General features: G+C 44.7%; 2 protein-coding genes across 8 annotated transcripts in view; both read right to left on the bottom strand.

Moving 5' to 3' along the window:
- Window positions 1-1,057: 1,057 nt before the first annotated feature.
- LOC147215457 (nuclear distribution protein nudE-like 1-B) lies at window positions 1,058-12,338 on the bottom strand. Of its 2 annotated transcripts, XM_086139723.1 has the most exons (10): window positions 12,260-12,338; window positions 10,107-10,203; window positions 8,019-8,172; window positions 6,428-6,576; window positions 6,167-6,303; window positions 5,916-6,089; window positions 5,716-5,810; window positions 4,687-4,826; window positions 4,573-4,607; window positions 2,589-2,730 (listed from the first exon to the last, which is right to left on the bottom strand). In XM_086139723.1, the coding sequence occupies exons 2-10, from the start codon at window positions 10,190-10,192 to the stop codon at window positions 2,720-2,722; spliced, it is 981 nt and encodes a 326-aa protein (XP_085995849.1). In that variant the 5' UTR covers window positions 10,193-10,203; window positions 12,260-12,338; the 3' UTR covers window positions 2,589-2,719. The 2 variants fall into 2 exon arrangements, with proteins under 2 accessions (XP_085995848.1, XP_085995849.1); XM_086139722.1 differs by lacking the exon at window positions 4,573-4,607 and having other exon boundaries at window positions 1,058-2,730.
- A 3,413-nt stretch (window positions 12,339-15,751) lies between these two features.
- The window catches only part of LOC147215456 (rho GTPase-activating protein 44-like), a 39,588-nt gene continuing 28,447 nt past the window's right edge, over window positions 15,752-26,892 (bottom strand). For 2 of the 6 annotated variants that reach the window (XM_086139531.1, XM_086139532.1), the window contains exons 15-20: window positions 26,780-26,871; window positions 26,523-26,703; window positions 25,620-25,637; window positions 20,939-21,048; window positions 19,684-20,067; window positions 17,247-18,013 (exon numbers count right to left, since the gene is read on the bottom strand). In XM_086139531.1, coding sequence (XP_085995657.1) covers window positions 17,856-18,013; window positions 19,684-20,067; window positions 20,939-21,048; window positions 25,620-25,637; window positions 26,523-26,703; window positions 26,780-26,871 — 943 coding nt within the window. In that variant the 3' untranslated portion in view covers window positions 17,247-17,855. Of the gene's footprint in view, window positions 18,014-18,742; window positions 18,787-19,683; window positions 20,068-20,938; window positions 21,049-24,067; window positions 24,245-25,619; window positions 25,638-26,522; window positions 26,704-26,779; window positions 26,872-26,892 lie in introns of all 6 variants that reach the window. The other 4 variants (XM_086139534.1, XM_086139536.1, XM_086139535.1 and 1 more) reach the window with 4 other exon arrangements.

The following is a 26,892-nucleotide window of genomic DNA, read 5'->3' as shown; positions in this document are numbered from 1 at the left end:
TGTGAAGCATCACGCTTTGGGGATGTTTTTCTGCAAAGGGACCAGGACGACCGATCCGTGGAAAGGAAAGAATGAACATGCCCATGTAGCGTGAGATTTTGAGTGAAAGCGTAGGAAGTGTTTCAAGGTTCCGGAGTGGCCGAGCCGGTCTGCACATCTCAACCCCGCAGAAAATCTTTGGAGGGAGTTCAAAATCCGTGTTGCCAAGCAACAGACCCAAAGCATCACTGCTCTAGAGGAGATCTGCGTGGAGGAATGGGACAAAATAGCAGCAGCAGTGTGTGAAAACCTTGAAAACTTACAAAAAACATTTGACCTCCATCATTGCCAACAAAGTGTATGTAACAAACCATTGAAATGAACGTTTGCTTTTGACCAAATACTTATTTTCCTCAATAGTTTGCAATAAATTATTTAAAAAGACAATGTGACTTTCTGGATTTTTTTTTTCCGCATTCTGTCTCTCATAGTTGAAGTTTACCTATAATGAAAATTACAGGCCTCTCATCTTTTTAAGTGGGAGAACTTGCACAATTGGTGGCTGACTAAATACTTATTTGCCCCACTGTACATTCATACAAACATGCATATATATACATACATTAATATACGTACATATATATATATATACACATACATACATGTATGTACATATACACATGTAAGCACATACGAATATACATATATGCATACATGTATGTATGCACTAACATATATACACGTAGGTATGTATGAAATACAAAGATAAATACATACATTCTTGAGAATCTTTTTAATTTTTGTTCTTACTATAACAACCACCCATTTTTTTGATAATTTCTAGTTTTTGAACTTCAATTCTTCATGTTTTTTTTCCATTTCATTCATCAAAAACCTTTTGACTATTTTATAAAGTTAACTTACTAGCATTTCTTCTTTTGATTTTTACTGTGCAGTAATTAAAAAAAAACCTGATAATTTGATTCATTTGTTTTCTTGCTACCTTGTATTCATTATTTTGAATATCCCCATTTTTCAAATGATGTGTTGGCGTGAAGGATCAGAGAGACAGCAGGCGGCGAATAATCAGGTATTTTATTAAAACATGCCATGAAATAAAAAGTGACGTAAATCAAACCGAGCGACGGCGCCGGACAGGAGATATTGCACATCGAAGTGAAAAGTCTGACAGGGGGACATCAGGGGCTTTTAAATTTAAATTTATTCAATATTTTAAACCGATATTTGAAAAACAAGATTCGAAAGATAATTCATAAATTTGGGAACGGTTCATAAAAAGCTCACTTGATAGGAACGTGGCGAGAGAACTCTATTAAATAAATTACGAGGAAAAATCGTCACACAAAAATAATTACAATATATTATAATTTAAAAAAATTATAATAAAATAAATAAATAAAATCAGCAGCTGAAATCATCAGAAAACACATGTGAAAAAGCCAAATTTAGAAAAGATTTTAATCAGAAGAAAAAGTTGCAGCAGCCCTGATGTTTCACTGGTCATGAAAAAAAAAAAGCACAACCACCGCATCCGGACGCGGCGGTGGATAAATAACGATCAATATGACCAATACTGTACATCGTCATGTCACAGGTAAGAGGACGGACACACTCACGACAGGGACACGCCGTCACTCGACCCCGCCTCCGCCTCCGGGACGGCGAGGACGCAACATCTGACACACATCTGCACCAGAACAAACCCATTTCCTGCTCCACGGCGGCGGAGAAGAAGAAGAAGAAGAAGAAGAAGAAGAGCACTGGGACGCACCGCCGCCGTCGTAATTCCAGTTATTGCTGTGGTGTCAAAAAAAATCCAGCTTGTAAAAGAAAAAAAAAACAAAGAATTGCATATAACGTCCCTTTTCGGTGCACTTGGACGGTTTCATGAATAGAAGATTCAGGTGTGTGTCTGTAAGAATGGCTGTACAGCAACACGACACACACACACACACACACACACACACACACACACACCCCTGGACAAACGCAGCACTTCCTTTCACCGCAGAGGTTTGAGAGTGTGAGTTTGAGTGGACAAGGTGACCTGCTGTGGAGCGCAAACATCTCATTCTAACATTTCCTTCCTTGATTCTATTTACATTTTTAGGAATTTGTAACGAACATTTAGACCTTTTCAAAATGTTCTACGTTTATTTTATTTGATATTGCTTATTTTCTGGTTGTTTATAAGTCTTTTCTACAGGTAGTGATTTTTTTTTAAATTTGATTTGATTCCATGTGATTTTATTACATTTAATTTGATTTTTTATTTAATTTATTTTCCTTTTATTGAGAATTTCTGTCCTTATATTTGGCTGAATTTGACCAAGATTTTAATTAAAACGTTCTTGAGAATTTTTTTTTGTTTTCACAAAAACAAACACAACAAGCATGGTTTTACTGATTTTTTTCTTTCTTGCTGATTTCTAGTTTTTAAACTTCAATTATTTAAATATGGAAGACATGATAGGGGTTGACCTGGACGTGTCTAACGCCTGGGCTTCCAACGAAACATCCGGACGGGTCAAACGTCCGGTTAATATCGTACTATCTGCCGCGGATTCACACTCTGAAACCCCTGCGCGACGGAGCGAGCGTTTTGCCTGGTTTTCCTCGGGGTCGCGGGGTCGCGGTCACACAGCGAGGGGCACCAGCCCCGCGGAGGAGGCGCTCGGCGGGGCGGTGATGGCCGTCAGGGGGCCCGTCTCCAGTCCGTTCACCGTCTTGCTGCGGAGACAAGAAAGAAAAGAATGATTCATTTCTGACAATGGAAGGAAATAAAATCGGTAAAAAGAAAAGCCCTTCAGGAAATAAATTAATTTTGGAATTCTTCTTGGCACTTGGCAATTGTCCGCCTGTTCTTTCTGACCGAGAAGGGCCTTGTTGATGCGGACGGACCGGCCGGGCGGCTCCTCCGGCCCCATTAGCGAGTTCCTCGGGTTGTTTTGATACTTTTGCGAAGAAGATCCCTGTGAGAGTTTAAATTCCTCCAGAGGATAAACATCTCAGCGGATCTACCGGTGACCTGCAGAGGGAGGAGTCACTCGACAAGGAATGAGGCTGCAGCAACTAGATCTTTGGAGAACAGCTGCTAGCCATCACTGTAGCAAGGCGTTTGGCTACTAGCCATCACTGTAGCGAGGCGTTTGGCTACTAGCCGTCACTGTAGCGAGGCGTTTGGCTACTAGCCGTCTCTGTAGCAAGGCGCTTGGCTACTAGCCGTCTCTGTAGCAAGGCGCTTGGCTACTAGCCGTCTCTGTAGCAAGGCGCTTGGCTACTAGCCGTCTCTGTAGCAAGGCGCTTGGCTACTAGCCGTCTCTGTAGCAAGGCGTTTGGCTACTAGCCGTCTCTGTAGCAAGGCGTTCGAGTACTTGCCATCTCTGAAGCAAGGCGTTCGGCTACTAGCCATCTCTGTAGCAAGGCGTTCGGCTACTAGCCGTCTCTATGGCAAGGCGTTCGAGTACTAGCCGTCACTGTAGCAAGGCGTTCGGCTACTAGCTGTCTCTCTAGCTTGCCATTTAGCTTCAAGACAACTCTTTAGCAAGCCATTTAGCTTCCAGCCGTCTTATCGTCTTCTAGCTTCTAATGGTCTCTTTTGCTTGGCTATTACCAACTAGTTGTCCTTTCAGCAAGTTGCTTCAATATGGCTCTTTAGCAAGGCATTTAGCCTCAAGACATTATTCTAGCAAGGCGTTTAGCTACTTGCCGTGTCTTTATAAAGGCATTTGGCTTGGTAGTAAGCTATGAGCTGTTCCAAGGTGTTTAGCCTCAGCATGTCTCTTTAGCAAGAGGTTTAGCTACTACCCGACTGTTTATCAAGGCAATTAGCTACTCGCCTTCTCTTTAGCAGGCCATTAAGATTCTAGCCCACTCTTTAGCAAGACAATTAGCAACATGCCCCCTCCATGGCAGTGTGTTAAGCTACTACCTGTCTCTTTAGCAAAGCCTTTAGCTTCATGACAACTTAAGTACAGGATTTAGCTATTAGCCCTCTCTTAATCAATGTATAGAACTACCCGACCACTCCTTAGCAGGGCAGTTAGCTGCAAGCTTTCTGATTAGCAAGATGTTGAGCTACCAGTGGTCTCTTGCAAAGTGCTTACCTGCTAACTGCCTCTTCAGCTAAGCTTAGCTTCTCATTGTTTCTTTAGCTCAAGGTAAAGTTTGTTTTCTTCTCGAGGGCTTGCACTTTAGCTCCTACTTATGTACTGTATGTTAGCTTGCCTTAGCTTCCAGAATATACTCCACACTGAAATATTTTATCTTCTGCAATTGAGGCGGCCCCCCAAAACAAAAACAAATCAAGCAACCCGGACATCTTCTCGGTGGTTCCGCGAAGACCGATAAGAAAAAGAAAACACCCAGAAAAGCAGCGAAAGCTCACGTTGGCTCCCAGAGGTGATCTGATCTCAGGAAGAAAAAGCCACCGCGAGCTGGGCTCAGAAACAAGAAGGTTCCAGAACCTCAACCTTCACGATTCATGCGGCGCTTATGTTATAACGAGGTGCAACCAAGAATCAACGCCCGCATCGACACCCCCTCCACCCTCTGCGGCCGGGCTACTGTTACTCAGGATCAGGGCAGGAAATGTCACCATCTCCGTCCTGCTGGGGAAAAACAAAACGCACGCAGAGCTTAGATCATGTCCTGCTGAGTCATGGAGACCAGGCAGAGGCAACTCACGCTTTGTGGAAGTAGGACGTTTGGAGGGACTGCGAGTAGTTTGCGTTGAGGATGTTGCTGTTGTCCAGCGCGAACGTCTTCTGGCGGCTTTTCTGGTCTTTGGCCAGGTTCCTGCAAGCCGCCAGTTTAGACTCGAGAGCCTGGAGGGAACGTTAGCAGCAGATGTCAGCTCATTGAATCCAAAGGATTTTCTAAATATAACAATATCTTATTTAAAAAACCGAAATAAAGAAACTAATCCCAATTTTCTGCTTAAGTTCTTGCTTGATATTTCCAAAAAACATACATATATACATATATGAATTGCAAAAATAAACACTAAGTATATATATAGACACAAACACAGATATAAATGTAAAAAATGTAAACAACAAATGTAAACAAAATCAAACAATTTATATAAAATAATTCTAAAAAATTATTTCGTAAGAATCCCCCAAAAAGATTTTCTTGATCATAAAGATTTTGCAAGACATTTCCTCTTACATACATATATATATATATATATATATATATATATATATATATATATATATATATATATATATATATATATATATATGTGTGTACTTGTTTGAAAAAAAATAGTAACAATAAATAAAATTTATCAAATATAAAACTTTTTTTTTCCAAAAGATAGACTTTGACCTCAGATTGCTAAGAATTTTTTTGCAAGATGTGTCCTTTTGTATATGTATATATATATATATTCATATATATATGTGTGTATAAAATGAAAAAATTAACAATGATTACATTTAAAAATAATTAAAAAGAAATCTAATTTATCAAATATGCTTCTTATAAAACTGACATAAGATTACAAAGAAATGCATTTAGTAAAAGAAAGCTACTAAAAAATAAAGGTTAAGTTGTCACTGAATGTCTGATAAACTAAAAATAATAAGAAACAATTACCTTCACAACGAATTACCAGCGAATACTCAATATACTGAGCAAAGAAAGGAAACAGATAAAACAGCGCACGTGAAAATGAGAGCGACCGGGCTAAAGTTAGAGGAAACTCACTCCGACTTTGCGCAGCAAATCGCTGACGATGTTGAGGGCCGATATTCTGGCCGAGGGGGTCAGAGGGGAGTTGCTGCCGAAGCCGTTGGAGAGAACTGGTAACAGAAGAGGGGGTTGGACGGAGATCTTCAGGAGGACTTTATTCTGACAGAAGGACTACGGAGTCTCGTGACGGCCATGCTGGGTTTTGGCCCTGGTACCTGCGGCGTTGGCGAAGGCGTTGTCCAGGCCTTTGCTCAGCGGGGTGGCGGGCAGCGACAGCGACGCCTGAACCGCCGAGTCCGTCTTCACGCCGTCCTGCGTGGGAGAGCTGGGCGCCGACATCCTGGACACGTCGGCCTGCCGCTCGCGGACGGCCAGCTCCTGTCTCAGGTCTGACGGGAAACAACAGACCTTCTCAGCTCGGAGCGAACGGCGGCGGCGGTGGCCGGCGACAAGAAGCGACAATCACCTCTGGCTTCATCCTTCAAGCGCTGGACGGAAACCAGCAGGGACTCCTTCTCGTCCAGCTCGCTCTCCAGGAAGGCGTTCCTCTCGATAGCCTGGTTGAGGCGCTGCTCGAAGTTCTCCAGAGACACGATGGTGGCCCTGAGGAGAGACGGCGGGCGGAGCCAGAAGATGGAAAGTCTAAAAACAGCACGGTGTTGACGCGCTTCTTGAAATTAGCATGGAAGAGGGTTTATTATGAATAGTTGCAAGAAATAAAACACACCTCTTGGCTCTCTCCAGGTCGTCGTTGGACTGCTCCAGCTCGCGCACGTATTTGTGCAGCTGATCTTTGATGCTGCGGGTCTGTCCCAGGTCGTCCTCCAGCATGGAGATCTGCTTGTAGCTCTGGGAGTACTGCTGCTCCAGCTTCTCCTGCGGGGAAAACACACACATGCCGGCGTCACCGCCTGGCCGTGACCCATATTTCATCCGACAAAGCGGTCCGTGTGTCTGACCTATATCTGCCAGACACTCGTCCTCGGCGGCCGACACACTTTGCATTCTGAAATGCGTGACAGGAACATTTGTGGCACCAATAAAGGACTTTAAAAACCTTTTTCCCCCTAAAAAAAAAAAAAAAAAAAAAAACGGTCCTTGAATATTATAGGAAAGCCTAGAAAATTTATTAGAAAGTATCTTAAAAGAAACAAGTGAAAAATATAAAAAAATAAAAAATAAAAATCTAAATAAAATAAAAAATCTAAATATGGTGAAATCACAAAAATGAAAAGAAACTAAAATAGTAGAAAATAACAAAGTTGTCTTAAAAAAGGTTGTTTTTTTTCCACAAGAAACAATAACTTACAGGAAATATCTTAAAATAAGCAACAAAAAAAAAAGCTAAATTAATTAAATTATTATATTCATTCATGTATTTATTCTGTTTTCTACAAAATACCACCTGTCAATCATCCAGGACAGGGGTGGGCAATTACTTTGGCCACATTTCTAACATTTTTATGCACAGGCCAACTAGGTATCATGTAAATTTAAGAAAATGAAAATTGCAATTTAAATATTTAAATTTTTTGCCATATTAGTTCAACTTTTGAATCATTAATGATCATATAAATGTACCGATATTATTATGGATATAATCATCCATACAAAACTAAAGAAAAGGAAAAAAAAATCAAGAGTTTCTACATTCAATTTTGATTGAAAATACTTATTTAAAATATTCAAAAAAAATAGTTTTGCAGGCCAGATGTGGTAAAATGCCCAGTTCTGATCTGGGATAATTTCGACCGACGGAGAATTTAGTCTCCAAACCACCTGCTGGATCTTTATGGACATTTTTAAAATGGAAGCAGGAAACTTCTTGAGCGCCTGCTCCTCCGTGACTCCCGTCATATTTTTTATACTTTTTTTTTTTTAAACTTTTTTAAATTTTTTTTATACTTTTTAATTCCTCTTCCTTCAGCCGAAGGGATTATTCAAATCTTTGTACTTTTTAAGACCTTAAAACACTTTATAGCCTTGACTTTGACACTTTATAGTTTTATTTGTGTTCTTATTCTCCCTTCTTCCAACTATTATCTATCATTGTTATGTTTTACTTGAAACTCTGGCACAACAATTTCCTTCAGGATAAATAAAGTTGTTGACACCAAACTGCCACCAAAACAAGCTCACTCCTTTATCCACATTACGGGAATAAAAGTGGTGACACTTGAAGAAACACGAGAAAGTTTAAGTTACACTATTTGTTTTAAACATCTACCGCCGTCTTTCGGACGGAAATGAAAGAATACCGCTCAAGATTGCGGACGTGTGAATTGATACAAATAACGACGGGAACCCGCTGCGGTCACCTTGAGCATCTCCACGTCGTTCTTGAGCCTGTGGTTCTCCGACTGCAGGTCCTTCAGGCGGTGCTCGGTCTGGCCCAGCTGGGCTTCCAGCTCGGCCTCCAGCTCCCTGCTCCCATCCTGGAACTCCAGCAGCTCCTCCCGGGCCTCCTGGCAGCTGCAGGAGGGGACGAGGACGTGGATTTAACTTAGGTGGAACCTGGACGAGAACCTTATCTTCCAACAAAACGCCGTATTTATTACATTTACAAATTCGTTCTTCATTATTTCCCCGTCGTTTTAAAAAGCATCGAGTGACAGCGTTCGCAAGTGAGCCAAAACCGCTAACGATAACCGGCTAAACATAACAATCCAGAGGATAATCAATATGTATATCAGTATAAATCAATCATTTTAATCTGGATTTTGTCACGGAAGGGATAAATAAAACCCCGGATGATAAAGTGAGGATTTACGGTGGTTCACCGATTGATTATTGATTTAAAATCAGTTACGTCAGCTTCTTTAACATTGTTATGATCACCTTTGACCGATTTCCAATGGCTGCCAGCAAACATCTCCACGTGTGTGTGCGTGTGTGTGTGTGTCTTGCTCTTCTTACAGTATCTTCTCCACCGTGAAGTCATTTTTAGACATGTGTGTGTGTGTGTGTGTGTGTGTGTTGGCCCCGGCGTGAGCTCATCCGTGTCCAGCAGACTCTTACATAAGATGTAAAGCTGTACAGTCGTCACACACGGTTTCTTTGACCGTGTGTGTGTGTGTGTGTGTGTGCGTGTGTGTGTGTGTGTGTGTGTGTGTGTGTGTGTGTGTGTGTGTGTGGGGTTGGGTTTCTGTAATGGACGGCCCTCGAGGTGTGATTAGGCAGGGCTCTCACTGCTCAAAGTACACATTTGGGAGTTTTTTTTCCAATATATGGGTGAAGCCTTGTAAATATTACATTTATGACGGATAAAGAAAATGATCATTAATATAATATTGGCTTTTGAAGACGATTTCTACACAATTTAACGCTGATTATTGCCGGATATTTTCTTAAATTAAAAACAGAAAGGCCATAAGCAGAAAATGACCCCACCTCTGTTTTAATAATGGATGAGTTGTAATGTTTTTAAAGCTTTAATGGATTTCCGACGGTCGTCTTGGCAGCGAACGCGGGGTCTCCGTCCTCCCGTCATTAAACACAACGTGACGGCGGAGAGCCGTGAGAAGCTTCTGATGGCGAGGAGGAAGAGGACCTGCGCGGCGAGAAACATCTGACTCAGTAGGGTTCCTTGACGCTGAGTCCGTTCACATGTCCAGGTGAGGAGGTGAACGTTCACAGTGTCACCAAACATCTAAAGTGCTCTGTGACACCTCGTGCCTGGTCAAACCTCATAGTTCAGGTAGAAACACGCGAGATGTTCCAGTGATCAGGGACAGGATCTGGACTGATAACCAGACAAAGATGCTGGGGGCCAAAGACAGGGAGTGACTGACACACACACACACACACACACACACACACACACACACACACGGGTGTGACCGGTCGCTGCCATGATTCAGAAATCAGACAATCTACATTACTGAGTTATCGTCTATGACTAAAACTTACGTTTTAAAAATTTGACATTTACATTAAAAAAAAAGTCTATTAAAAACAATTAGAAGAAAATATATGTGATTCGGAGTGACTGACACACACACACACACACACACGCACACACACGCACACACACAAGGGTGTGACCAGTCGCTGCCATGATTCAGAGATCCGACAATCTACATTACTGACTTATTGTCTATGACTAAAACTAATATTCAAAAAATGTTGACATTTACATTAAAAAATAAAATAAAAGCAATTGAAAACAATTAAAAGAAAATCAAAACTATTTTTTTAAATAAAAATATTATATCTTCAATTGTAAAGAAAAAGTATCAAACATCCAGATGACGTGTCGCTCCCTCACACTGTGTACACACACACACACACACACACACACACACACACACACACACACACACACACACACACACACACACACACACACACACACACACACACACACACACACACACACACACACACAAAGAAATACACATACATACCTGGTCTTGTATTTGAGGGAAAGATTCTTCCAAAAGTCGATTTCCTCGTCTTTTGAGGAGAATTTAGGAATTACGTCCGTTTCCATGGCAACCACGTCTGGACAGGACAGGAGGGAAGCAGCAAGCAGCGCTGGTTACCACGAGAACGGTTTGATCTTAATCTCTGGTAAAAGCCAAAATCTGAGACAGGTCAATCCGATATCCCCGGTAGATTTGGTCTCGTCATCAAGCTCGATGTTTTCCTCTCAGCGTTCAGATCTTTGCCTGTTTTCTCTCCAACCAATTAAAAAAGCCTTGCTAATTTTAGGCGCTTTGTTGTGAATTTCACCCCCGAATGGCTTTCGAAGAAAACAGCGGCAGACTTTGCAGGGAGGGAAATAGAAGCACGTCCAGATTGGTGTTGCACCCATCGGTTTCTTCGACCTCGCTTCCCTTTCAGCGGTTATCGACGATCGGCATTTCACCGCTACGCTGCTAACAAGCTGGTTAGTTTGCAACTTAGATACAACATGCATCTAAAACGAAGCCGCCTCACCCGATTGAATATCAAGCTCTCAACAACTACTACTACTGTCCAGCTCCAGCAGATAAAAACAGCTTGATCTGTTTGATTAGAGTATTACTGTAAGTATTTGATTAAATCCGGATAGTGAAGTTTTAATAAACTGATACTGGCGGATCAGTGAGGGATCAGCTAATTAAATCAGGTGACTGATAACTTTCCTGTCCTCCCATTGAAAGACTGGGGACGAGGAAGACAACGTCAGATGTACGTGTTCTGTGTGTTACAGGAAATAAAGGTGGCTTTGGTGGGTTATGGACAACATTCAGAGAACGGCGAGCGGGTTTCTGCGAGAGGCTGTGAATAATTCACACTGTAACCAGCCGCACAGAGTCGCGCCGCAGGAATGTAACCCACTTTCAGAGGGAGCTAAAGTAATTTCTTGATATATATATAAATATATATGTATATATATCGGCTCTTTTATCTGAAAATATTTGGGTTTTCCTCCTTGTAATTTGGGGCGAGGTTCTAAGTGATTTATTTATTTATCGTCGTTTATGATTCATTTATTTTGCAGAGATAAAAATCAAGGAAACATTGTGTCTTTACATTTTCGATATTTCAAACGGTGGGAATTTATAACATCATCTCGACACAAGTGAATTTTTATCTGCTCCGTTCAGGACTAATATGGAGGTTTAAATATGTTTTGCTCCACTAATCTTTACATATGCACAGTTGATTTTTAAGTCATTTTTGAAGTTTTTTTTAGTGATATTTGCAAGTAACCAAGCCACCCAAGTCTTATAAATAAATTGTAAACATTTAGCTAAATCTGATGATGGCTTACGTTGGTTAGCCACATTCATAACAAAAACAAGCTAATATGAAAACAAAACTGTGAAAATATATTTATATGTTAATATATTTTTGTCAGATGTTGATATAGGTCTTAATTTTGGAAAGTCAAATTGTGTCACAATTTTTCTATTTATGACATATGAATTTCTAATAATTACTGTCAGATGGTTTTAAAAAAAAAATAACGATATTTTTCATCTTATTTTCTTGCTAATGTTAGGCTAGCATTGGTAGATGTTTTACTTGGCTAATTTCTCGCATATTTTACTTAAAAAACGACAGAGTCTGTGAAAGGTTTCTCAAAGCAATAACAAAAATATTTAGCAAACATGGGCGATGTCGTATTTTTTAATGGTAAAAATTGAATAAAAATCCACATTTGAGGGTTTCAGAAGTACCGTAAAGTGGTCGAGTCAAGCTACATGCTAATAACATGAAATCGACGTGACCCCATTTAGAAACGAGCAAAACCCGGAGGGTGCTCGATAATTCCAAACATTTTACACTACATCCGCAGTTCTAACATATATACCTAAATAACGGGAATACAGTTCCAGGGGCGTTGGCGAATAAATAAAAAAATAAATTAAAATAATTAAATAAAAATAAATCACAGCGACGTGATGCTGCTGAGCTCAGCTGTCAAAAAACTGGGTGGGTAAATGAAGCCGTCAACGAAAACAAAACGGTTAAAAATAAAACACCAACACGACGTGAGGGGGTTTTACCTTCCCCTTTTTCCACTACAATAACACAAAAATAGGAGAGAATTACGCTGAAACGATACCTGAACATCGCCTCAAAGTGAGATGTTATCCGTCCGACCGCCGGAGCCCGAAGCAGAGCGTCGCCGCCGAGATCTGCCGAAGAGCGTCTTCTTCTCTGCCTGTATATCAGGAGAGCAGCGGGTGACTCTGCTCACTGGCGACACCTACTGGTCATTTCTGGTACTGCAGGTCATCCTAACGCGGGGAAGGCGGAAGTTCCATAAAAGAGACTTCCGGTTTTGGGGCGTGTTTTTTTTTTTTTGTTTTGTGTGGACAATTTATTTGTATTAAAATATAAAAAGTTTGGGGTTGAATAACACGATTCTGTGTGGGTTTTCATCATATTTGTCCATTTTTCATTTTTTAGCTCCAAAAAAAAAAAAACAAGTTAAGGGAAATCATTGAGCGTGTTTTATATAATAAACACTGCTCCAAAAAAAATAAAGGGAACACTAAAATAACACATCCTTGATGTGAATGAAATATTCTTAAAAAATACTTTGGTTTTACATAGTTGAATGTGCTGACAACAAAATCACACAAAATGTTGGCCGGAGATCAAATGTATTAACCCATGGAGGTCTAGATTTGGAGTAACACTCAAAATTAAAGTGTAAAAACAAAGATAAAATGTCCTTTAAACAAGTCAAAATGAATCAGTGTTGCTTCCTACGTGGACACTTTTTGCAATTGACTTGGAGTTAGATTGTGTTGTTTAACAGTTCTCTTTATTTTTTTGAGCAGTATACTTTCAATTCTGTAAGATTAAAATTAAGAAAATGAAGACAATGACTTGGAATTTTGAGGACAACAATTATAATTCATCAACTTATGGTAAAAAAGTAAATAATTTAAAAGAATGACTTAAAAATATGAATAAAAAATTATTTTAAATTGTGAAAAATATGAAATGAGTGTGTGTTGCTACAATGATGTATTTTAGTGTAATTCACAACATGACGACGTTTGTGTTGTCCTCCCAGTCACTGGAATGAATACTGGAACCTTCTAAGTCATCTCCATGGCAACAGATCTCTCCCCGTTGTCGTTCTGGGGTCTTTTACCAGTCGCCAATTTGTCCTCATACAAGGACAAAAGGTTACCTTCATTCAAAATTGTTGAAACTAACTATTAAGAAAGTTTATTTCTGCACAGCAATTCAATCCGTTTTGTCTGGTAACATCTTGAAAATTTGGACAAAAGATCTGATTATTTTATCTCCACTAAGGTGGCCGTAGGCTACATCGGAGGTTAGCGGTTCCCTATCTGAGGTTAGCGGTTAGCAAGGAGGTCCCGAGGAAATCAATACAAACACAGCATAAATCAGATATCCTCTTCATGTCAAACAGCATTTGTAACAAAAAAAAAAAAACAAAAGGAAATGCAAGTAATATAAAATAATTTTAATAGTTTCGACATTCGGATGAGGATTTCTTTTTAATTTTTCTTTTTTTACTCTTATTGGTGAGCAGGAGATCCAGTCCAAGTCCCAGAGAAGGCATGTCCTCCATTCACTCCGAACGATCGCGAGTCCACAGCGTCACTACAGCTCGACACGAAGAACTTTCACTTTTGAAAAGACACCTCAGTCACTCATTGGTCCCCATTTTCTTCCTCATTTTTTTATTTTACTTGGCCCCTGGTCTTGACATTTAAACAGCGATGACCTTGCAATACTAGATGGCTTGCGCACTAAAGTAAACTCTAAAGAGGAAAATTATATTTTTTTTTTCTCATTTTGTGATCAAAAGTCTGGTAACACTTTTAAATGAATGAGTAGGAATTAACTAGTTACGAATGCATCAGTACGCCTTTGCTAGCATAACTCAAAGGTCATGCTCGCGTTAACTGACTCGCGCACGTGAAGTTCAAGGAGCTCTGTCGGAAAAGTAGTTCCAGCTGCCATTTGAGTACTTCTGTTGCAGATTTATTGACACCGACGTAATGTTGGCAAACAGGTACGTCCGTTTCAGACGTCGTCAACCGTCACCGCCCTCATACTTCCCCTGCATGCTTTACATCGCCATGGCTGTTAAGCAATCCATCCACTGGAGGGCAGCGGTGAGTTTGGAGATCACCTCCAAGTTCCAGAAAAGTTCCTTCAGCTGGTCGTACTTTAACATACTATGCGACACGACGTCGACGGTACTGCGTCGTTTGGCTACGCAACAACGAGAACCCCAAAAACGTAGAGATTTAAGCAGAAAATGAAGATAGAGGGGGGTACAGACGTATTTAACGTTTAGCGTAATTTAGCACGTAGGCTAACAGTTACCATAGGTTTCCATTCATTGTGCTAAGCTAACTTGGGGTGTCTCCTGCACGCATTTCACGAGAGACATCTGCCCTTTCGTCTGATAGGCATCGTGGAAAACGGGCAAATCGAAAAAAGTTGTCGGATTCCTTTAATCAGAACTTTTTTTTTATAGTGTTACCAATGTCCTATCAGGCTTCGTCCTTTCAAAAGAGTTGTTTTATTCCCCCCGTCATCCCTCAAAAACGTGTGACTCAATAAATGGCATCGATGTAGCACGAAAGATACGAATGCTAGCTGCTGGCAGAGTCGCCGGAGGTCAACGGGCCGACTCCGTTCGCTAATGAAAAATAAATACAAGCACATTTAAACCAGAGATGAGATGTTTCATATTTTTTTTCAAGAGCATGCTGCTGAATTTCACACAGGACAATGTCAACCCCCCCCCCACCCGCCCAAAACTGGCCATTACACCAAAATCTCTATTAGATATCCATCCGCCTGATTCTCCGTTAAGCTAGTTCCGCCGCACAGAATTCGGTCTCGAATCACAAACCTTCGGAGGTGAGCGTCGTCTTATTAGCGGTTCGTCCCGCCTTATTTTTAACCCTTTTTCTTACAAAAAGGCCCTCTTGTTTATGTGCTAAAACTGCATGCGCACGGATAAAGACGTAGCGGCGAAACTACAAACTCCGTTCGCCGACGGAGCTTTGTTTTTTGTTGTTGTTGTCGGTAAAGCGGTGTTCGATGAAGACCGTATGTACAAGCCTTGATAAGACATCGACAAAAACCCCTCGGCGCTAAAAGAGCAGCAACCAGACGAGGGACGAGACGGGACGTTCATCGACTCCCCTTGGTTTCCGTAAGAACACCTGCATTGAGTAGTTAGCGCTTCTTCTTCTTCTTCTTCTTCAGCAAGAAGCTGCTCCTCCAACAATCCAAAAACATGCATGAGGTTCACCGTTGACTTTACAATGCTAGTGAGATGGTGACTGGTTAAATGCTTGCTAGGATAGGCTTCAACTTTGCACTGCGGCTCCCTGAATTATTACAAAATGCAGGTGTTATTACTCGGTACTAAGATAGGTTTTTTTTTAAAACATTCTGCTCGGTTGTTGCTTGTTTCGACCGCTTTCTGGACGCCACATAATATTAGACAAAAAAATTGTCATCCCAATTCTTAAAATGAGGGAAACTTCAATTAATTAAATAAGGATAAGGTTAATATCCGCCTCACGTCTGGTTCGGGGAGCGCTAGCTTGTTTTTTTTTTTTTTGCTGCTAACGTATCTTGATGTTGTCGCCAGCTCTCCTTCCAAACCAATGATATTTCAAGAATGTTTTTCAGCATTTTTAGAAACATCAAATAAAACAAAATGAATTTATCAGGAAAATTCTGTTTCACTATATATATATATATATATATATAAAAACGTGCAGCTGCGTGAATTCTTTGCTTAAAAATAAGACGAGGACAATTTTATTCTGACTGTTAAAGCTAATATCTCGGCTAAAAATGTAAACTGTGATGTTAAGAAAAAATAAATCAACGGAAGCTGCGTTGAAAGAAAAAAAAAAAATGAAAGCGTTTTTTAAAAATTAAAATGAAACACCAGAGATATAATTATTTGCAGCTTAATCTGAGTGACATCTACTCGATGTTATTTTGTGTCCGATATTGTGCTAGAACCAGAAGTATTATTCTATTTGCTCAGTAGAATGTTATAATGTCCATCATTATTTATAATTTTTTCGATGAAATATTTGTATATATCTATTTATATATATATATATATCTATTTAAATCTGTTCCCTGTCAGTATATACACAACACGTATGTACAAACGTTTCGATATTTACACAAGTCCCGTGAATAACATCACCGCGATTCCACAGAAGGAGGATGGCGGTGAAGCCGTACGCCGACGACACGCCGATATTCCTACGACGATACACGACGAAAAAAGAAAAAAAAATCACTGTTGCTTTTCCTCCGCAGGTGAGGGTCGATTCTTCGGTAAAAAGGACTGGGAAATATATCTGTATAAATACTCTCATGAAAATAAAGGCTTGCCTTGGCGTGAGCCTCTGTCTCTTGTATTTATAGACCCAAAATATTAGCATCGTCACGCGGCTTCTATAAACTGCATCCTGGACTGGAAGGAGAAGGCGGCCTCTGAAAGAAAGGCGCGCCGATGTCAAAAGTTTGCGACTCAAAAGTCAGAATGTGAGTGAAATGCAAAGGGAAGTGGTCGAAGGGAGTCGAAGGGAGCCTCCACGAAAAGCGCCGTTCCGACCTCTCGGTTCTCGAGCGCAAAGTCAAATCTACGAGATGGTCTCGGCGAACGGCCTGAATTCACGGGACGTCCCGAGAGAACCCTCGGAATTCCGACCTTCGACGGACTTCGAATGCTGTTTGCTTTTGCTAACTTCCGTTTCACCGTCCGGACGGTCGTTCCCCTCGAGGAGAAGGCTTGCCGTTAGCTTCCGCTAAAGACCACAGCTGTCTTTACGTTAGCGTGAGTTACCATACGTCTGACGATTCGGCGCTCCTTTCAGACATGAGGCAAATGGAGTTTTAAAAAATATCCTTTGTTTCCTGCCAAAATAATAGACTGCGTCGTCACCTGTATTCTTTTTTCATTCGCTACTAAAAAATAAGATCCTCCCGCTTTGTAACGGTAGGAAGCATCTGTATATTTCCCTTCACGGCTCCCGAGGGAGAAACCAGAATCTGAGATTAAGTCGGACTTTGGAAGGGTGAGGGGGCGGAGCTTAGGATTACAATCAGGGCAAAGCAGATTTAAAGGCAGAGGTTAAAGTCGGAGTTCCCAGACGGAGGCTAGAAGGACCGGGTGGAGAAGTCCGAATTGATCCTGGATTTCAGCGGCGCAAGTCAGAAAAATGGGGATTCTGACGTACGACTGTGTTCCCTTTGGGAGTTCGAACCCCAACAACCCAGCCCTTCTTTGTCCAGTGGCTCCCTGACAACCTCCTGTAGCTCTGCTGCAGCTACAAAACAGGAAGCTTTCGCCTTGAACTCCGGAAACAACATCTGCAGTCGTGTAGAAGTCTGAGGCCTCTTGTTCGCCGCCCTGGTGCCGCGTGATGAACCGTGGCGTTCACGGAAAAACCCCTTTCCGCGAGCGGCCTTCCGGCCACGTGAGACGTGAAAGGCAATATTGCAAGCGGAATCCAAATAAGGCAAATTACGAAAATAAAAAGAACCCGAATGTTTGCCGGTCCGTGAACGCCTCGCGATCACGAACTCCCTAGCTTGCTAGATTGCGGCCCAGGCGAGAGGCGAAAGGTCAACGGACGATTTTGCGATTTGTTTTTTTCCGAGCGGGGAACTCGGCGGCGTCATAACACGGTGCTCTCCGTCTCCCCCTCCGACTCGGCGCCGCCGACGGCGGACCGGAGCAGCGGCAATGAGTTCCTGAAGGGGGCGATGTGGGGCAGGTCGAAGATACCGTCCAGCTCCATGTTGATGACGGGGATGTCCAGGTTGCAGAATGAATCTGGGGAGCAGCGAGACACGGGATGAGGAGTCGGAAGGGGGAAGAAGGAGGAAGGGTTCAAGGAAGGGAACAACAGATGGCGGGAGGATGGGGGTCGGTCCATGCCGGGTGACGTCACATGACCGGTGAGCCCAAACTATGAACACAGCATGGAAGGAAATCAGGATCAAAATCAGCCGGACCATCATGCATCAGCGCGGGTTTTCCCAAGAAATATTTGTGAGTTTGTGCATGATTCTATTTAAATGAAAATATATAAACCCCCGTCAGCATGTGCGTAAAGAGTCCCTTGGGTAGTACTTCCGCGATTCTGGCGATGAAGCCGTACGCCGACGACATGCCGATGTTCCTACGCTACAGAAAAAAGAAATATATTCCAAATCAATTAAGAATAAGCTAAAAATAATGGAGCAATAAATCCCAGGTTTCCCCGCCGTCCTAAAAATGACCGTCTTGTGTGTGTGTGTGTGTGGGCAGGTGATCTCGGCCCTCCAAGCCATGCATCATGTCAGCCTCCATGCAAAAGGCTGATGGTTAGACGGGGGCGGATATCATCATCATCATCATCATCAGTGGCATGTGAGGGTCAAACAGCGCCACTTGTTGTCTGACGGCGGCTTCACGCCCCCTGCAGGGGGGTGAGAAGGGGTAAGGGTGGGAGGTGGTGGTGGTGAGGGTGGTTGGGATGGGGAAGGGTAGTGAGTCTGGACCACAGGAAGTCCTCCTTACCCTAAAAGTCCCTCTCACATTAGAATCACACTCTCCTCATACGGCTGCAAGTGAATCGAAAACAGGAAACATGAAGAGAAACGTCAGCAGCTGGTGGTGAGGTAGAGAGGAGAGAGGGTCCAGAGGGGTTTTCAAAATGAAAGGCCTCCCAAAGGAGTCTCAGGGCTCTTGATTGCAATTTCAAAATAAAGGTCATCCTCTGTGGCAGAGGAGTAAAAAGGTTGTTTCGGAATTCGTGAATAGCTTCTTCCGATTAGGGGCAGACATGTATGCTCGATTGTCCTCCAGTCCTTACTTTGAATTGAATCCTGTTCTCCAATAAAAATGCAGGAAATGTTTCACCTAAGTCGTCCAAAATCCTGAATTTGAGTTTGATATGGATCTTTTTTATTTATTTATTCATTTTTATCGATAGCTTCTTCCGATTAGGGGCAGACATGTATGCTCGATTGTCCTCCAGTCCTTACTTTGAACTGAATCCTGTTCTGCAATAAAAATGGATATTATGTTTCACCTCATTCATCCAAAATTCTGATTTTGAGTTTGATACGGATTTTTTAAAATTGTTTTATTAGTAGCTTCTTCCGATTAGTGGCATACATGTATGCCTGTTTGACCTCCAATCCTTACTTTGAACAAATCCAGTTCTCAGAGTCAATGTTTGCCCTTATTCCCCTCCAACTCCTGATTTTGAGTTTTATATGGACCTTTTTTGAAAAAGAAAAAAAAAACAAAAAACCAATCCATTTTATTTATTAATAGCTACTTCTGATTAGAGGCATACATGTATGCTTGTTTGTCCTCCAGTCCTTACTTTGAACTCAATCCATATCTCCAATGAAAACAGATTACATGTCTCACCTTCCTCACCCAAAGTTCTGATTTTGAGTTTGACTGGGATTTTTTGAGGCAAAAAGAAGGCGGGGGGGGGGGCACGTTACCTGTGGACATGCTTTCCCCAGGGGACAACCCGTCCAGGAGTCCTGGCGAATGCTCCAGAGGCTGGGGGCTGGTCCCGGGCGTGGTCGGGGGCTGCGGCGGCGGTAAGGTGGGCCTCTGGCGGGGGGGTTTGGGCGTCGGCCTGGCCTTGGTGAGGGTGCCGGCCAGCGAGGGCGGCGAGGAGAGCGACGGGGTGGCGGCGGTCAGGATCTGCCCCGTGGAGCCGATGGTTGCGTAGCCCTGCGGGTAGCTGAAGCCGTACGGGGAAGGGGTGCTCGGAGGGGTGGGCGACAGGCTGACCGGGGACGGCTGGCCCGTGGACTGGTCCGACATGGCGCCGGACTGACAGTACGGAGCTTTGGGGGGTATGGGAGCCAGCTTCTTAGCTGCAAGAACACGTCATGGATGAAGATCCAACAGCGGTTCATTTCTCAAACCGACATTTAACCTCATTAAATTTGTAGATCTTTCTCTAATTTTATTCTATCGTAAGCCAATTTGTTTGTAATTAGGGGCGTTTGTAGGCTACAATATGTTGAAAGATACACTAGTCTTCCATTCATCCATCGTCTAGACCAGAAGTGTCAAACTCATTTTATCCAACAGCCACATCAGCATAACAATATAAATGTAACTAAATGTACCCAGATGGTTATCAAACTTAAAATAACAAAAATGCTACTTATGCATTTGCAAAGATGTAAAACAGTGATGTTTACTAGTTGCTCCTGTACAAAGCGAGCTTTCTCTGCTGCAGTGTTTTGGATGCGGCTTTCGTGAACGCATTCTGTTGCCTTCGTAGTTTGGCTTTTAATTCTTGGACAATTTGCTCTTTTCTAGAAAGCTAACGTTAGCATACTTAGCTCCACGCTTGGTGTCAAAATGCAGACGTAGATCGTACTCTTTGACAACCGACGCTGCCTTGTAACACAAAAAGACATACCGCTTTTTCTCCATTTAGAGATCATTTGGATTTCTCAATTCCTCTCGTTGAAAATGGCGTTAATGTGGATACACCGCAATCTAACGGCGGGATGGTGTCACTTTGCGGGTAACATGATCGAAATGTAGTTTATGGTCAATGCACGTGTTAGACTTATTTATTTTAAGACCGTCACGGGCCACATAACATGACGTTGCGGGCTACATTTGGCCCGCGGGCCTTGAGTTTGACACTCGACACCACATATTGACGAAATCGACAATCCCGTTGTCGACGTCGCTGGTGTTTTCAGACGTAGCGTCGACGGCGCTCACCTCTCCTCAGGGTGTGCGGGCTCTGCTCCGAGTGCTGGCCACCGGGGGGCGCCGTCCCCTGCAGGCCCTTCTGCCCGATCACCGGGGAAAGCTCCTTGTTCTTCAGGGTGCTGCGCAGAGAAAGCGACGCCCGGTCAGACGCTTCGGCAAAACGTAAAATCGTAAAAATCGTCCCGTCCCGTCGTTATCCCCGGATCCGTTCGGTTTTCGCGATCTCTCGGAGGAAACCCGTCTGACGGGGCCCCGATTAACGCCCGCTTCTATAATTCACGGAGAAGCGCTGGGAGTTCCTTTGTTGCCTGGCAACCGTCTCCTGACGGGGCGACGGAGGGGGTTCTAGGTGTTTCATTCCACGGCTATTAAATTAAAGATGGATGCGATAGTGGGTTTCCTAAAGAGGAAAAGAAAAGGGGGGGTAGCTGAATTGTGCGAACGGGTTATTTACCTAGTCGGCCTGGTCCCTCGCTCTCGGCTACAGGCGGCCCAGGGAGGGGGAGGGGCGGACAGGGGGGCGGCGGGGGGTTTGTGGGGACCCGGGAAAAGCGGGGGTTTGATGTAGAGGGTCTCGGATTTGGGGTTGGAGTTGACGTCCAGCTGGGGGGGGGAGAAGGGGCGGGGCAACGGGGGGGCGCGGCTGCAAAGGTGGTGGTGGTGGTGGTGGGATAGCGAGTGGGACGAACAAGAAGAGGAGGAAGAAGAGGAGGAGGAAGAGGGGTACGGGGGAGGCGGCCTCTCCTCCTCCGGGGAGGGGCAGGCGTTATAGGAGTCCGACCAATTGGAAGAAGCTTCGTCCGAGCTGCAATGATAAAGATATGCACGTTTGAAAGGAGGGCTAAGCTAGTCAAGGAGGACGCAGGTGTCACAAAGGGGAGGATGAAGGTGGGGGATGCTCAGCGCCGTGTCTCCGTTCAGGGGCTGCTAGAGGTGGAGAGGAAAGACCAGCGATGGTCGAGCCGGTGCTAGAACGCCGTCGGCGGCGTGCCGATGTCCTCCGAAGTTCACGCCGGATGCTGATTTTCTCACGCAAGCTAGCCGTCGCACCTTTGATTCCAAGAACTCGCGGCGTGGCGAGGTAGCTTCCTCCAAGGGACAGCGACAGGGCTGTCGCTAATACGAAGTGCTAGCTATCCTTTCTTAAGACGAAACATGTCACGAAAGCCCGATGAAATGTTCTTTCTCTGGGAATTCGGAGGGTAGCCTAGCTTAGCATACAGCAAGAAAGGCAATGTAAACGCGTCAAAATGAAACTAATGATACGCTGGTTATTTTTCTGTCGAATTAAACAAACAAGCTGTGGGTTAACTAGCGCCAAAGTTGCTGGATTTCTGACTCCTAGCACAAAAGCTAGTAATTGGACCTTTCATTCCAAGACCTCGTGCTGCGGCGAGCTAACTTCCTCCAAGGGACAGTGACAGGGCTGTCGCTAATACGAAGTGCCAGCTATCCTTTCTTAAGACGAAACATGTCAAGAAATCCAGATGACATGTTCTTCCTCAGGGAGTTTAAGGGTAGCCTAGCTTAGCATACAGCAAGAAAGGGAATGTAAACGCTGGTTATTTGTCTGTCGAATTAAACAAACAAGCTGTGGGTTAACGAGCACCAAAGTTGCTGGAAGCTGAATTTCTAACTCCTAGCGCAAGCTAAACATTGCACCTTTCATCCCAAGACCTCGTGCTGCGGCGAGCTAACTTCCTCCAAGGGACAGCGACAGGGCTATCGCTAAACCAAAGTGCCAGCTATCCTTTCTTAAGACGAAACATGTCAAGAAATCCCGATGAAATGTTCTTTCTCTTGGAGTTTGAAGGGTAGCCTAGCTTAGCATACAGCAAGAAAGGCAATGTAAACACGTCAAAGTGCAACTAACGATACGCTGGTTATTTGTCTGTCGGACTAAACAAACAAGCCGTGTGTTAACTGGCGCCGAAGTTGCTGGAAGCTGAATTTCCATCTCCTAGCGCAAGCTAACAATTATTCTTTGATAGCAAAACCTCACTCCACAGCTGTTGCTAAACTGAAATGCTAACTCTCCTTTCTTAAGACCAAACATGTCAAGAAGTCCCTCCGAAATGCTCGTCTTTCCAGTATCCTCATGTGCCGTCGCCAGAGGCCTCGACTACAGTTCACCCCTGGTCCTCGCTAGCGGAGGGCTAGCACACCAACGGCTGGCGTGACGACGCAGATGTGGATGTGCAACTGGGCATCGAACCGTTCAGCTTTCCTCCTCTGACCGGTTTGAGGCGAAAATAAATTAAACGGATCCGGCCTGTCAATTAAATCCACGAGCGAAAAAATATATCATGCGTTAATTCTTAATTTACCAGAAGTAGCAGTATTCGATAAACGCTCACACGGGTTAGATGGATTTAGCCGAAGGAAAAAAAGGAAAACAGAAAAAATATATATATATATATATAAATTCTTCTTGTTGCTAAGCAACAAGGTAGGCCAGAGTTTTCATTTTGCTTGAGCTGCATGGGATAAAAACATCCCCCTCCCCCCTCCTTCGCCGCCGCCGCCGCCGCCAACGTTCCAGAAGCTGCAGAACCTGAATGGAGACACGGTTCGCTCCAGCGGGGGGCGGCAGAGATCGGGGATCCGGGTGAAAATCCAGGGGAGCGGGAGGAACGGACGGGTCCACCGTCTTCGCCACGGAGGGCCGCGGTTAACAACAACAACAACAAACATAATAACAGAAAAAAAAATAAAAACACAGCGGCTCAAAGCAGGGGCCTTCCAGGCGCGAGGTGGGTTTCTATCCTGCTCATTTTTCTTTTCTTGTAGTTCATCCTGTTATTTTTGTTGACGTTTGTTTTAAAGTCAGTGATGCAGTACCGGCGTCGACCACCAGGGGGCGTTGTTGAGCCACCTGTGCTGTCAGTTTTGCACCAATTAGGACTGAATGGTTTTAATCGCTGATAACTGAGAGGTGAAATCATCAAGATGCGAGTGGCGGCGTTCCAAGCGTGGTCTCGCTCACACCTCGCCCCCATCCAGCCTCCGGCGGGGGGGGGGGGAAGATCTCACAGATCAGACAAGGAGAGACAACGGGGGTTCACATGGAGGTGAGAAGGTGCTGCCATGGCGTCGCAGCGGGCGGAGGGCGATAACGGGAGGGCGCAACGGCCTTACCTGGCTCGGTCGCCGCTAGTGGGAGGAGGGGTGGGGGAAGGGGAGGCGGAGCCTTCCCCCGCGTCAACGGGCGGGGTGGGGGGGCGCGCGCTCGGCGGCGGCGCCGAGGAGGTTTTACGGGACGACGACGAGCCACGGCGAGACACCCAAGAAGTGTCCATCACCCTGACCCCCATGCTGCAGTGGGACAGAGATGCACAGCCAATCAAATCCAAGGAGGACGGTGGGAGGTTAAAGGGGGGCGGGGCCAAGCGGCGGTTCGGGTTTCCACACACTGTGAGGCCGGATCAGATTCCGACATTTACGCCGCCGGCGGGGGAGGTAGTTACTGCCATGAGTGACAAGGTTCTGGAACAGGAAGTGCCAGGTCACCTGCGGGTCACCTGACGCAAAGGTGCATTAGACTGGAAGAAATGCAGGGGGGGTGGGTTTAAACCATGTATGAACAGAGCAGGGCTTCAGAAACGCTCTTTCTCTGGGGGTTCGGAGGTTAGCCTAGCTTAGCATACAGCAAGAAATGCTACTACTGATGCGCCGGTTAGTTGTTTGTCGGATCGAACGAGCAAGCCGTGTGTTGACCGGCGCAGAAGATGCTTGAAGCTCAATCTCTAACTCCTAGCGCAAGCTAGCCGTTGCACTTTTGATTCCAAGTCTTTGCGCCGCAGCGAGCTAGCAAGAGGGCTGTTGCTAAACTTAAGTGCTAGCTATCCTTTTTTAAGACGAAACATGTCAAGAAGTCTGTCGGAGATTCTCTACTTTCGAGTATACTTAAATGCCGTCGCCAGAGGCTTCGATTACATTTCGCCCCCGGGGTTGCTAGCGGATGGCTAGCACGCTAACGGCCCGCGGAGTTGCAACCGGCCATCGAACCGTTCAGCTGTCCTCCTCTGACCGCTTGAAGCTCAATTTCTTTCTCCTAGCGCAAGCTAGCCGTTGCACTTTTGATTCCAAGTCTTCGCGCCGCAGCGAGCTAGCAAGAGGGCTGTCGCTAAACTTAAGTGCTAGCTATCCTTTTTTAAGACGAAACATGTCAAGAAGTCTGTCGGAGATTCTCTACTTTTGAGTATACTTAAGTGCAATCGCCAGAGGCCTCGATTACATTTCACCCCTGGGGTTGCTAGCGGATGGCTAGCACGCTAACGGCCCGCGGACGGGGATGCAAATGTTCCTGGAGTTGCAACCGGCCATCGAACCATTCAGCTGTCCTCCTCTGACCGCTTGAAGCTCAATTTCTGACTCCTAGCGCAAGCTAGCCGGTGCCCCTTTGGCTCAAAGACCTCGCACCGCGGCGAGCTAGCTTCCTCCAAAAGTGCTTGTCATCGAAATGTGTCAAGAAGACGGGAGTACACGCGTGTTGAACGGGTTCGTCCAGTGACAAACAAAACAAGTGACGCAGCTTAAGATAAACTTGGAAACAATGAGCCATTTTGTCCGACGAGATTCGTCACCTCGGGCGAAACCGAGCGGCTAACAGCAAACAAAGACTGAGACAAAACTCCTGTCAAACATGATGAACGGGGGAGGGAAGGGAAAAGGGAGGAGGATACCGTACCTTTGGATCTTCCTGATGCTGCAGCGTTGAGACAGAAACAAGCAGAGAGAAGGCGGTGAAACAACGAGCAGAACAGCAAAGCACAAGAAACCAGAGTTGCTGCAGAGGCCACTTCCAGGAAGGTCATGTGGACTTCATCCAAACGCTTTCATGGAACTATAAGTATGGTCTTATGAGCGTCAGAATATGTTTACCCTCCAAAAAAACCCCTTTTAGTCTGGATAAGTCGTTTGTGTTAAGGTCCTGAACCTGCAGCAACCCTGATTTAGATCAGCAAAGGGAATTTTGTGGGTGAAACGTGCCCTCCCTGCTGGGCTGCAGGCACGTTTAGCCCGCAGGTTGAATTATTGCCCTATTTAGCGCTAATTAGGCGGAGATTTCCCCGGAGGGCCGGGGCGGAAATCCCCGGATTGAAAGAGATACCGAAGAGGCTCCTCGCCGTTTCAGTCGCCAGAGCGTCGGCGGTCGCTTTCCGTTCCAGACACGTATGACTGAACTTTTGGTCTTTCGATGGGAAAACAACCCCAACCCTCCTCAACTCTCTGGTTTGTCCCACAACCACATCTTCCCCTCCTAACTCATCGCCGACTTTTGAACAGAACGGCTGAGTCCACCCGTCCTTGAAAGCATCGTCGGCTTCACTTCCCTCTTTCATCGAACCCCCGGCACTATTGATCGGAAACGGCGCCGGGTTTAATTAGCGTGGCCGGCGTAGCTGAGACCCCTGCAGGGCCAGATAAGACCCGGAGTGAATTAACAGCATCGGAAAAGACCGACGGACAAAGACAGAAGAACTCCGGCGACTGAGTTTCAGATAATCCCCTTCCTCTGAAGACCGATAGTTCGACGGGCCGAGCGTCATAACCTCGTACGACCCCGCGAAACGTGTTCGGTAAGTCGCACCCGTCCTTCTTGTAGAACTCCAGCATCATGTTGTCGGTGGCGACGCTGAGCGGCCGCCGACTCTGGTCGCTCTGCCTGCGGTCCACCTGGTCCATGTCCGGAGACGGCATGGAGCTGTAGTTGGCGTTGTGGTTGGTGTGGACGGGGCTGCCGTAGTTCCCCGTCAAGTTGAACTCAATTTCTGCGGACAAGAAGACGTAAACGGACGGACGAAAGTCACCAGACTGCGGCTCATGTGACGTATAAACGCGCCTCACCTCCGGGGAAGAACCAGTCGGCGTGCTGGATGATGGGCTCGATGATGCCGACGATCTGCAGGGAGACGGTGGTCATCATTTCCGTGATGTTGCTGAGGATGGAGAGACAGTTT

Source organism: Fistularia commersonii, chromosome 32 (genome assembly GCF_037954325.1).
Source record: "Fistularia commersonii isolate RoL2024-O1a breed Wild chromosome 32, RoL_Fcom_v1.0, whole genome shotgun sequence".
In the NCBI taxonomy this organism is placed as follows: domain Eukaryota; kingdom Metazoa; phylum Chordata; class Actinopteri; order Syngnathiformes; family Fistulariidae; genus Fistularia; species Fistularia commersonii.
Note: the sequence above shows the minus strand (reverse complement) of the source record. Positions and strands in the feature narration are given on the sequence as shown.